The following is a 12101-nucleotide window of genomic DNA, read 5'->3' as shown; positions in this document are numbered from 1 at the left end:
ACATTGATATTCTCGTTAAGATGCATTTGATCCCAAACAAGAATTCAATATTCTGGATGCTTTGCACAAAGAGCCATTGGCAAGTGTGTCAAACAACGGATTGTTTCTTCAATTTTTTTTTATAAGAATTTAAATCTTATTAATAAGGTTTACTTCCATGCGATTTGGTGGATTGATGGTCATAAATTTGAGTGACGGACCCAAATTCATTGACTTTGCTAGAAAGAATATAGGGTTTATTTATTTATTAATAAGTAACCTCCTCTTGTTTCAAAAAATATCACAAATGGTATTTGTAAACAAATAAAAGTAATTGGTACTTTCGGCTATTTTTGTCTAAAAACTTGACGGCCCTTCGTGTTAAAAACCTATAAGCGATTGTCACATGTTTCATATGTCACATTAGCATTATTTGAAAATAAAAACAAAAAAACTAGGGCTGAAGACGATGGGTCGGTTCATAAATTTTTCTTTATTTTGCCGCATTTCACTCTATCACAAAAATTTCTCAATTTGCCTTTTTGGGGCTTCGACTCTCGCATAAAGTTCTTCATAGACAAAAATAAACAAACAAATAAAATATAGGGGGTGATCAAGTCACTCTCTTTTGCCAAATGTGGTGACTCAACCACCTCCTAATTTTATTTATTTATTTGTTTAAATAATACTCACATGGCATATGAGATATGGGACTGTTAACATGGCGAACCGTTAAGTTTTTAGATGAAACATAAACGGATCTATATCAAGCATTTATAAGTTGTCCACAAATATTATTTTTGATATACTTCTTAAAACCAAATTGACTATTTGATGTTGAGACAAAATACATCTATTAAAAAAAGTATTTAGAACAACAAATACGAGCAGTGCTACGGAGGAGTAAAATTTCCGGAATCCATCCGAAAATTTTGCTTGTGAGTGACATTTTTGTAATTATATATAATATAATTACAAAAATGCCACTCACAAGCAAAATTTCCGGATGGATTCCGGAAATTTTACTTCATCTAAGCTTTACCCCAACAATTTAAGGCAAACATTCCTTGCCGGGCCGGCTCTGGACAAGATCTAGGGCAGAGACTTTTTGTACCTTTTCGTGGTTTCACCGGGTTCGAGCAGTCTTCTGCCACGTGTCTCTTTCTGGAGCTCCGCAACGCTGTCCAACGACACGTTTACAACTCACGCGGCTGTTGACCTGATGGAGTAATTTTGCGTACTCTTTGCGTGTTAGGTGGCACAGATCTTGGCTGCTACCCGTGATGACGACAACCAAAAAGCCGTACTCTGACGGCTCAGCGCCGTTATCTCTCTGTTAGCTTGCCAGCTGTGGTTGGCGAGTGGAGGAGTAATTATTATGGAACGTGGCGACATTTCAGTGGTTGAAATCCATTGGGGTCAATGGTGCTGACACGAATGAATTAAATACAAGTGTCAGGCTGGCGAACGTGCAGAGCTTTAAAAAGATAAAACTAATAATTGATTTCTTTTTTGATTTTGAACTAAACGATAGAATAATAAAGGTTTACCTGTTGTTTCTTTTTTCTTTTTTCTTTTTCTTTTCTTTTTATTTTTTATTTTTTTATCTTGGTCGTAAGAGAAGATAAGGTTTTTTTTTTTTTTTTTTTTTATTTTAATTGAGTTAAGTTGAAAAATAGTGCTTAAAAAACCACGTCCAAGGAACTAGCTGTTGTGCATTGAAGATCATTAAAAATAAAATAATAATAATAATAAAAAAATTACTATGTGGTGGAAAGACAATGCATAGAAGAAAGCAAAAGGCCACTTTTTTATTTTATTTATTTATTTTTTTTTTCTAACAAAGCATCTACGAAAAGCCAACACTTTTCCCCTTCCCACCCACAGGCAATTCACATATATAATGCTCTCAATTTCACAGTTTTGTGTTATCTCCAAGGGCCACTTTCTTGCATATAGTTTCTTTATTTACAGAAACTTTTTTATATTCAAGACTATTGGTATTAAAGAAATTATGCAATGATTTCAAATTATGAAAACTCCTTGAGAACAATTGAATAAACTAACACCCGGCGTGAAAAAATAAATTTATACATTTTAAACAATAGTTGAATTTTGTTGAATTGATAATGTATATCATTGGTTATATTCTATTTTTTTTGTCTAATTTCTTTTTATAATCTTGCCTTCTCTAAACCAAAATTATGGCTCTGACATTGATAGTAATCTATAAGATTTAGATATTTTTCATTCTCTAGATTGTAAGGGATTGGGATTCCCTACAATTGAATTCCTTTTATTACTCTTGCTCCTTTTTTGAGTAGGGGTTATGATAGCATGATAGAGGCTCTCATGCCCAAACAAGGAAGCCCCTTTTCACAGCTTCCTAGCCTTCCTTACAATTTTCTTTGCTCCTTTTTCTTTAGAAAGAGAATTATAAGAAATTTGTGTTCGAATGTCGGTCTATTGCTTGCAGTAACAAGTGAGTAGGGCCTTGTATTAATAATCATGAGGCCAATGTGACTATATATCATCTTAAATTCTTATTTCAAAAAAATAAAAATACATCAATCTAAGAGATTTAAGGCTCATTGCTACCAAAGGAACCAAGTGAAAGAACTAACATTCGTAAGGCTAATGGATGTAATAGTCTCAATTAATTATTAGATTTTTTTTTTATTTTTTTAAATAAGGACCGATCAAAATGTTAGTCGGAACTGACACATCAACATTATAGTGTTAAAAAATATATCCTACATATAATTGTAATTTGATACGGTAGAAGAATATATAAGATTGTACAGTTTGATATGGTAGAAGTTTCAATCAACTATTAAGATTGTATTCAATTATGATTTGATTATAATAAATTACAATCAAACAGTACAATCTTATATATTCTTTTTCCATATCCAATCACAATTATATGAAGAACATATTCTCTAACATGTAGGATAGTCGTGGAATACAAATGTGATTTATAGCATTACTCAACTAACATTTTAAGTTTCAAAAATGTTCAAAATATGTAATAGTTAACATCAAGCCAAAATCAATATACAAGGCCAAAGTGGCCAAAAGAGATTGAAATTTTAGCGAAATGAAACAAGAAGAATATTATATATAACAATTTAAAAAATGCTAGAAACCACATATTTATTCCACTTTATTGATGTAGCACTATCAATCAACACTCCTTAAAAAGAAACAAATTTAAGAATTGATTAATAGCCTCACTCATAAGTCATAGAATTGCTCAAGACTGGCAAATCTCTTATACTATCTATAATATCATTGACTCTATTTCTATCGATTCTTCGTGGTCAGGCCGAAAAGTCAACAAAGGTGTAAACTTCTGTACTCACTACATGCCGCAACCAAATTTAAAACTGGCAACATTCTCATCGATCCTTCCCCTATCCCCTCAATCCCGATAGTCGGCGGAAAGGAGGCCTTCCTTAATTTATGCTAATCTCAGTAACTAGCTTATTGTAATTTTCATTTATGTTAAGCCTAGAGCTTCGCTTTGATTTTAGTTTGTAATTTCTTTTCAAGAATATATATAAAATCTATTGTCATGATAGCCAATACAAAATATTTTGACCGTTTCAATGAAGACAACCAAAGTGAACAGCATAGGATTTTGTCCACATTGGCCCTACCCTTTTACCTGCCTTTGTAGGTGTTTTGTCTTGTTTTGTTTTAAATTTGGTGTGGAAAGTGACAAGAGGATTCTAGTCTAACATTGTAAGCAACAAGACCCTTCTTTATCCCTCTTACCTAGGATCCAAATGACATTCTTAGGCATTTACAAATAAAAAAATTATATTAAAGTAATTAAAAGTTTTTAAAGGATAACTATTAACGTACTTGTCATGGTGACGATAAAGTCTATCTAAATTAATTTAATAACTTATATAACATATGCGTTACAAACATCACTAAAAAGTTAAGTATTGTTTATTACACTTCCGACAGTCATCCCACTTCCATATCTCAAGTATTCATTAGGCCTTGGGATTAATTATGGCTAAAAATAATGTTACATATTACACATTTATCTTATTGAATTGATATGACAGTGTCAATCAGCTATCGTTTAAAAATAAAAAAAAATAAACAGCTGATAGACACTGCCGTGTTAGCCCATTGAAATGAGAGTGGAGTATTTAACAGTATTATTTTTTTAAATGCACGTGAGAATCACGTGCCTTGAGCCCTGTTAATCATATTGAATAAAGTAATGCTATAAATTACATTTTTATCTCATAACTATTATACAACGCTGATATATCAGTCTTAATTAACTTTTTGATTTTTTTTTTTTTTTTAACAATAATTGACCAAAGTGTTGGTTAGGACTTCGCGCCCGCATTTTCTAATAATTTTGAGATAAATAGAATGGATTCTAAGAGTTTTCTTTAACCCAGTTTAGAAGAAAACTTTATCCGGTGTTTTTTTTTTTTTTTTTTTTCTATGATTGACATTATATGACTTTAGACTGATTCAACCCTATCATATCAACAAAGGCATAAAGATAATTTAGGTTAAAGAAGCTAGGAATCTAATTCGACAATTCTTTAATCAATAATGTTACCAATAAACTTAGTTTTTATTATTTATATTTTTATATTCAAATGGGTACCAGGAGTGGTTTGGATACTCAAATTCGCTTATATACATTTACAGGTTGATGACTTTATCGTTGCACCAGCCAATAATCTCACAATTTGACTTGTCCTTTTTTTTTTTTTTTTTTTTTTTTTTTTTTTTTTTAATAAAAAAAGAAACACTTTACCTTTAAAATTAGTGAATATATATGCTGCTATGGACGAACTTAGGAATAATTTTGTTGTTAATGAGAAAAAGAAAAAAAATGATAATGTTAAAAATTAGCAAGTAGTATATGTGTATACTACAAATAGGATTATTCTGAACCATACATTATCTAGACTCTCACATCATGTTAATAAAAAATAATCAATATTACGCCTGTTGGGGATGGACTAGTAAGTCCGCGTGGCCCACACGCGAAGCCTAAAATTAGCCCGTTAGCCCGAGTGTATTCCACACTTGTATAAGGGAATCAATTCCCACATTATTATCGTATTACCCGAATATTGAATAGCAACATGGGCTATGGTTTATGACACATCTCTAATTTAAACGATAAAATGTGTTTCAATCAAGGTAAACGTGGGACGAATCACATATGAAAGATGGATTATGGTATAAAAGTCGACAAAAAACGGTTGCAAATAGGCTACTATTAAAGGTAACTCGCAGTAAAGTAAAATAAACTTTTTGCCCCCATACAATATTCCACACCTAAACGTTTTTCTACTTACATTCTCAAAACATTTCGATGGCTTAAACATTAGAATTATCCTCCATCGGTATCATCCAGCAGGCTCCATTGCTTATCATTTTTGTATTTTGCAAGCACAAATTATTATTCTAACACGTTGTAAGAGCACATTAACCACTATTATAATATATAGAAGGTCATGCAATTTAATCATAATTAATGATATGGAAATAAATAACCAAAAGCTCACTTAATTAAAAAGTTGTAAACATTAAACAGCTGCTCCATAGGCTTATATGCCCATTATGAGACAAAAAAATTAGAAAACATCACCAAGACTACCTCTAAAAAGTTATTCCACAAAAAAGGGTCACAAAACCTCAAAACAAAGTATAACATAGCTTTAAAAAAAGAATAAAAAAAAGGAGAAGAAAACATTTTAGAGACTTTCTCTTAAAAAAAAAAAAAAAAATTCATGGTAAGGAGCTTAATTCAACAAATAGAATTGTATAATGCTCGTAATGATAGTTAGAGTTTTCTCGTATTGAGTATATTTAGCATGGGTTCACCTGAAACGGTGATATGACTTTTCTTTATAGAGTATTCACTGATAAATTTTGGTCTTAGTAGAATTTTGAGCTGTTTGAATTTAAGTTAGACTGAAATCATGGAATAGTAATCTTTTGTACTACCTTATTGACATTCTTTGTTTTATCCATTTGTGATGACCTTTGTGGTTTGGCCGAGACTTGCAGTTTGAGTTTTATCTTCTTAATCCGAGTCTTAGCCTCAAAAATTCTTTTTTTTTTTTTTTTTTCAACCCGAATTCGTCCGTGTATATATTATCTATCATGATTTATTTATTATTTAATAAAAAGACACCTTAATTCTAAAAAGTAACAAAATTAAGGGCAAAAGAGAAGGGAGGTGCCAATTATGCAATTTACCCTAATAATAAATATCTAGTAGAAAAATAAAGGGAAGAAATATATAAATAAAGGGCTATTTTCGTCCGGCCACCCCACTTTCTATACCTTATATAGACATGAATGTCATGAATAGCTTTGAAAACAAGTTTTGTTTTTTTCTTCCTTAAACGGAGACAGAGGGCGACTTTTGTGTTAACAGCGAAACAAATTCTGATAAACATTTCTTGGAAACCTTTGAAAAGACTTTTCTTTTGGTTGTAAATATAATTTAATTTTATTCTCCTTATCCGTCACCTTCCACTGTCTGTCTTTGAGGTTGCACAGAGAGAGACACGGAGAGAGAGAGAGAGAAAGAGAAGAGAGACTCAGTCCGATGAGCTTCGACTCGTGAAAAACAGAAGCATCTTTGGTGATCGCACCCAACAGTAAGCTCTCTCGCCCAATATTTCCTCTCATTATCTCTTCGAATTTCCATGCACTTTCTGGACTTCGATTCAAAAGTTCGATCAGAATTCTTGCTTTTTTTCTTTTTTTGGCTGTAAATTCTTTTGTTGGCCTCTGTTTTGTTGTTGAGAAAACCGATGAAAAGAAGAGAAAAGTTTGAGTCTTTTAGGCTTGGAAATGAAAAGGGTGGTCAAAATTCCAGAACTTTATCTTAAAAAGTTTTTAATTTTTTTTTTTTTAAAATTTTTTACTCATCAAAAAAAAAAGTTTTAAATTTTTTGTTTTTCTGAGTATGTACTTGTTATATATTGTGGGAGACGAAGTTGCGTGTGGATGTAGCAGAATTTGGAGTGGAAACAGATATACCCAGATGAGAAATTCTGGTTTATTATAGCTAAATAGTCGTATTAAGCTGAGTTGAGTGGATAGCCTTGAATCTTCCAAAATTTGTCTGATTTCTTCTCAATTTTTCAGCTCCCAAACAAGAGCAACAGTTTAGTGTACTCCTTTGTGTCGTAATATTTTTCTTTATTTTGTTGAGCATGTATGTTCTCTTTTTGCTTACAACGTAGAGTCCAAAACTTGCCCAAGATATATATATATATTTTTTTCTTTTGGTTTATTTTGGAAAGAATCAAACTTTATTTCGTTTCATTTCATTTATTTTTTTTTGGGTTGAAAGAGGAAGTTGTGAATGATGCCGGCAAAGCCTGGAAATGAGGCTGAACGGTTAGAACATGGTGGGCAGACTGTGTTGCAGTCGACCGCTTACTCCCAACCCTGGTGGCGTGGCATGGAGAACAATGGGTCCTTTGGGGAAAATGCTTCGAAATCATCTTCAATTGAACACCTAAATGGTTCTGTTAGGAATGGAGCTATACAGTCGAAAGCAAATGGTCTGCCGGATGATGGAGCCAAATTTAACAAAGAAACTCGGGGAACTGTAGCATCACAATCTGGTAGTTATCATTTGAGCTGTCCTCTCTTAATTGAATTGTCATGTGAAGATATTCTTATAATTTTCTGTGTATGTGTGCACACTCGCGTTTACCATCTATCGGATGTAATGAACTATATGGTGTTTGAACTTGAAAAACTGTTTCTCTATATCCAAATGGTTGGTAAATGGTAATTGCCACCGGAAGAAGATAGAAAGCTTACTGCTTTGTAATTTAATAAAAACATATCCATTTTTTTTAAATTTTTTTTTTTTCCTGACAGACTTTGTAATTTAACAAAAACAAAAGCTTTCTACTGAAAGAAGAAGAGAAATTTAGCTTTAGGTGGAAGATCTCTTATTGCTGAAAGGAAGAGGAGAAAAAAGATAGAAATATGCTCCTAATTAATGAACAACAAAATTATCTTGTTTTCTAAAATTTGCGATGAGTTCCCTTATGGTGGCTTGCATTTAGTCTGGATCGGCCATAAAGATAGCCAAATGGAAATTCGTGGAAGTTTAATGGGCTGACTATTGAGAACATTGAAAATCTCAATAAGATGGATTTTTTCCTAGACAAAGGGGAAAACATTTGGTGTAATGTGGATAGCACGGGAGTTACTCCTCCTAATTTGTTAAATTATTCTGTATATATGTATATATAGGCATCTATATGATTATTGTTCTTGAATTGAAATTTCGCAAGATTGTGATCTTGTTCTCTGGTATTTAAGGGCATGTAGTTTTTTTTTCCTCTTTTTCTCTCTTCTGTTTTTCTTTCAGCTGGTGCAATGTGAAGCTGACTGTCGCAGCAAGCAGACCAAGAAATTGAGAGTCCTATTTTTGTGCTTTGTTTTTCGGGAGTAAGTTCAAAGAGGTGCAAATGTGGGCCATCTTTGAACAAAAATCATCAGTTGCTGATGACGATTCTATTCCCAATTTCACCTTGTTGCCATGACTGCCATCTTTTTCTATGACTCTGAAGTTTCTCATAGATGGAATACAGGGCTCTTAGGCTCTTAGCATTTAAGGGTCTTCCAATGTCCAAACATAGTGGTTCAGTCCTACTGTAAAATTCCAACAGCTCTCTTCTATCATTTTCCTATTATTTGCCCCATGATCCACTGACTCTGTCATCCCCAAGTTGCATGTCCAAATTTCTTCTCCCTGAAACTCTACTGGAATTCTGCTAGGAACATGCATCAACCTAACCCACTAGATATTCCCAAACAGGGGGAAAAATGTAGGTCCACAGATACCTGTGATTTAAGATATATTAACTTTAAAAATGCAATGCAATAGATTATACCAAAATTTGCATGGAACATTTCTTCTATGTTAAAATCTGATGCCTTAATTTCTTTAAAGTTTTAGCTCAATATTCTGATTTAGTGTAATGTTATCTTCTTCTTACGGTTGTGATGAATTCCTGCTATATGATCACGCATGTTCACACATGCAGAGTATCATATTGATCTTCAAGTTTCATTTAATATCAGATGTGAATATTGGGCAAGAGCACCAACATTTTAACCATGTTCCATCCTTGACACCTAAAATGGGCAAACACCTTGATCCAAACTCCCAGATGGAACTTATTGGTCACTCAATTGTAAGACCTGCTCATCTCTCTCTCTCTCTCTCTCAATATCATCAGAGGCACACACATTTAGATGTTTAATTAATAATCTGGGACTTCACATATTTTTTTTTGGGATAAAGAATAAGATGCACTATTTTTCCTCAATTTTTGCAGGTATTGACATCATATCCGTATTCAGATCCACAGTATGGAGGAATGTTGGCTTCTTATGGGCCCCAAGCTATGGTATGCAATCTGCAGTCCAGTGTATGTACTATGTAAGGGAGCTTGAAGGACAGTAGTATTAATGTTTTTTATCGAACATGCTTTTTCATAGAAAATGCATTAGCTTGTTTCTCAAAGAGGGGAGCTTTTCATTGCCCTGTTTAGGATGAATTTATGTCACTTGTGCATATATATATATATATATATAGATATATATAAATTGTGCATACTTCTTCAGAAAACATATATTATTTGAGTAGGTGCTCTGATGTATCTCTTCCCTTCCCCTTGTAATTGCTTAGAAAAAAAAAAGGGTGGTCTTATGTATCTTTGTTGAACAACATTTAATTCATTCCAAAATTAAGTACTGGAAATCATGAAAATTGATGTAATCACTCACTTCAATGAAAACTGATTACCAATCCTATTATATTTAAGATCCTCTTGATAAAAGATTATGCATTGATGATTTCTGCGTACACTTTTATAAGAAACTCAATCTCCATGTTTAGTGGCTATTGTGCTTAGTGTTTGGAGTAGTTCTTTTTAATGTACTGTATTGGGACACTACAATCTTCTGACAATACCTCGTTTGATGCCAGTTACCTCCCCAGTTATTTGGAATGCATCATGCTAGAATGCCTTTACCTCTTGAAATGGAAGAGGAACCTGTCTATGTAAACGCAAAACAATATCATGGTATTCTGAGGCGAAGACAGTCGCGTGCTAAGGCTGAGCTTGAGAAGAAAGCGATAAAAGTTCGAAAGGTAAAATTAATGTTTATAATGTTTTTCTTCCCTGGCTGTGCTACTGTGTGGGATGACAAAAAAGTAGAAGGTATAATATATATATATATATATATTTTTTTTTGTAAGTTGAAGGCATAATATTGATTAGTCATCATAGAGAGAAAAAATGCATTGTATGTGTCTGCTTTTGGTTAAAGTTCTTTTTTCTTCAGTTTAAGATCTTCATTCTTGGCAAGTTTCCTTCTAGTTTTTGTAGCTTCATGTGGCCCTCTTGCAAACAGAAATTAAAACTTCAAGTGCATGTGTACATGTGCTGGCAGTTTCCGTGATAGGTTTCATAGATTGGTTGGTGCCCTTGCAGAGGGGAGCCACTAGGAATTACTCGTGTGTGTGTGTGTGTGTTTTCCTCTTTGAATAACAGATTTCTTAATGCTCGCTTCATTCATTAACTAGGTATTAGCAAGTATGGTCTTGGAAATAAGGGAAAATAGTTTGTTTTTATATATATTTATATGACTTTTGAAGATTTAGAATGACCCGGAAGGATTCTTGACATTGCATGACTGTTTCATGTGCCAGCCATATCTCCACGAGTCTCGACACCAACATGCCATGAGAAGGGCAAGAGGTTGTGGGGGGCGCTTTCTTAATACAAAAAAGCTTGATAATGTTGCCAATCCCACTTCAGAAGAAGGCATGAACATGGGTGCTAACCCTTCAACCCAACGGATCAGTTCATCTGGTACTGAATGCTTGCCCACCAATGGCAATGGGAATCTGAAGTCCTCATGTAATCAGCAAGAAGGATCATGGTCCGTAGTTCACAACGTGCATGAAGCACGCAATTTGTCCAATGGTAACGGAAATGGCCATGGTCTGTCGGCGACTTACCATTCCCTGTTTAGTGATGTTAAGGAGGGGGGATGCTACTTGGGTCAGCAGAGGGAGAGTATGCAGGCAAAGGGGGTCACACACGGGGTGCGCCCCATTAAATGAAATTCGCTGAAGGTGGGTGCTTCCAGAATTGCTTTACCAGTTCAGTACTAACGACTCTTTGATATTCAATGTAATGGTTTAGTTGGGAATGTTTGTGTCTCATGAGAGGCTTCTGTTATGCAGGTGAACCTGAAGGCGGTTGCCCCTTCCAGCTTGGACAGAAACCCTCCTTGTGTTGTGTTTCTCAGGCAATTCATTCTTGGCTTAAATCTAGGTTACTTGTCTTTATTGGGGTGAGATGGAGGAGACAAATATGTGGTGGACTCGCTGCTGTGATCTTTCTGCAGTTCATACATTTCCCTTCCATTCAACCCTAGTGTAAAAAAGAGAGAAAGTTCTAACTTGTCATGTAAGAAATACTTATGAATGTGTAAAACTTTAACAATCTAGGTATGAGGGTTCCAGAATCGTGAAAACGTACTTGTTTATGAGAAACGGTTTGCTTCTACAATAATAGTGTTAAATGTTGACAATGTTGAGAGTTGTTCTCTGGGTCATTGTATATTTTATGTGGCGTTTGTCTCTATTGGTACTATTGAAGCATATTCGTCGGAAACTGCCGGGACCAGTGGAGCCTCCGATGAGGCTCCACTTAAGTCAGTAACTGATTCTCTAAAAGAGAACTGAATGGAGAGAGTGAAGGATGTGTGCCCTTTCTTTTATAGGAGGCTCCATAGAGGTGAGGTGGTTACTTGGGTGCTTGCCACTTGGCGAGCTTATAGCTCTCTGATTATTTTTAGTTCCGCCCAACGAATACACCTCGTCGATCTCCCGCTCCAGCTCCCGTCGCGGAGTGGTCCAAGAAATTAAAAATGAAAAAAAAATCAAGTCCTATAATTTCTTGACGGGTGGTAAGTGATGCAGTCCAGACAGAAGGACCGCGGAAAGTAAGGGTACATTGAGGGGAATGAGGCGGTGAATGAAGATCAACTTTTTCATAATTCCGAGGATG

The 12101-nt window shown here is 34.3% G+C and overlaps 1 protein-coding gene across 2 annotated transcripts; it reads left to right on the top strand.

The window, feature by feature from the left end:
• The first annotated feature begins 6402 nt into the window (after positions 1-6402).
• LOC133879966 (nuclear transcription factor Y subunit A-1-like) lies at positions 6403-11622 on the top strand. Of its 2 annotated transcripts, none has more exons than XM_062318799.1 (7): positions 6403-6641; positions 7343-7619; positions 9097-9209; positions 9354-9446; positions 10007-10171; positions 10733-11161; positions 11273-11622. In XM_062318799.1, exons 2-6 carry the CDS (start codon positions 7355-7357, stop codon positions 11147-11149), a joined length of 1053 nt encoding a protein of 350 aa, XP_062174783.1. In that variant the 5' UTR covers positions 6403-6641; positions 7343-7354; the 3' UTR covers positions 11150-11161; positions 11273-11622. The 2 variants fall into 2 exon arrangements, with proteins under 2 accessions (XP_062174783.1, XP_062174784.1); XM_062318800.1 differs by having other exon boundaries at positions 6407-6641; positions 9354-9425.
• Positions 11623-12101: the final 479 nt, after the last annotated feature.

Source organism: Alnus glutinosa, chromosome 10 (assembly GCF_958979055.1).
Source record: "Alnus glutinosa chromosome 10, dhAlnGlut1.1, whole genome shotgun sequence".
In the NCBI taxonomy this organism is placed as follows: Eukaryota; Viridiplantae; Streptophyta; class Magnoliopsida; order Fagales; family Betulaceae; genus Alnus; species Alnus glutinosa.
This window is presented reverse-complemented; position numbering and strand designations above follow the sequence as displayed.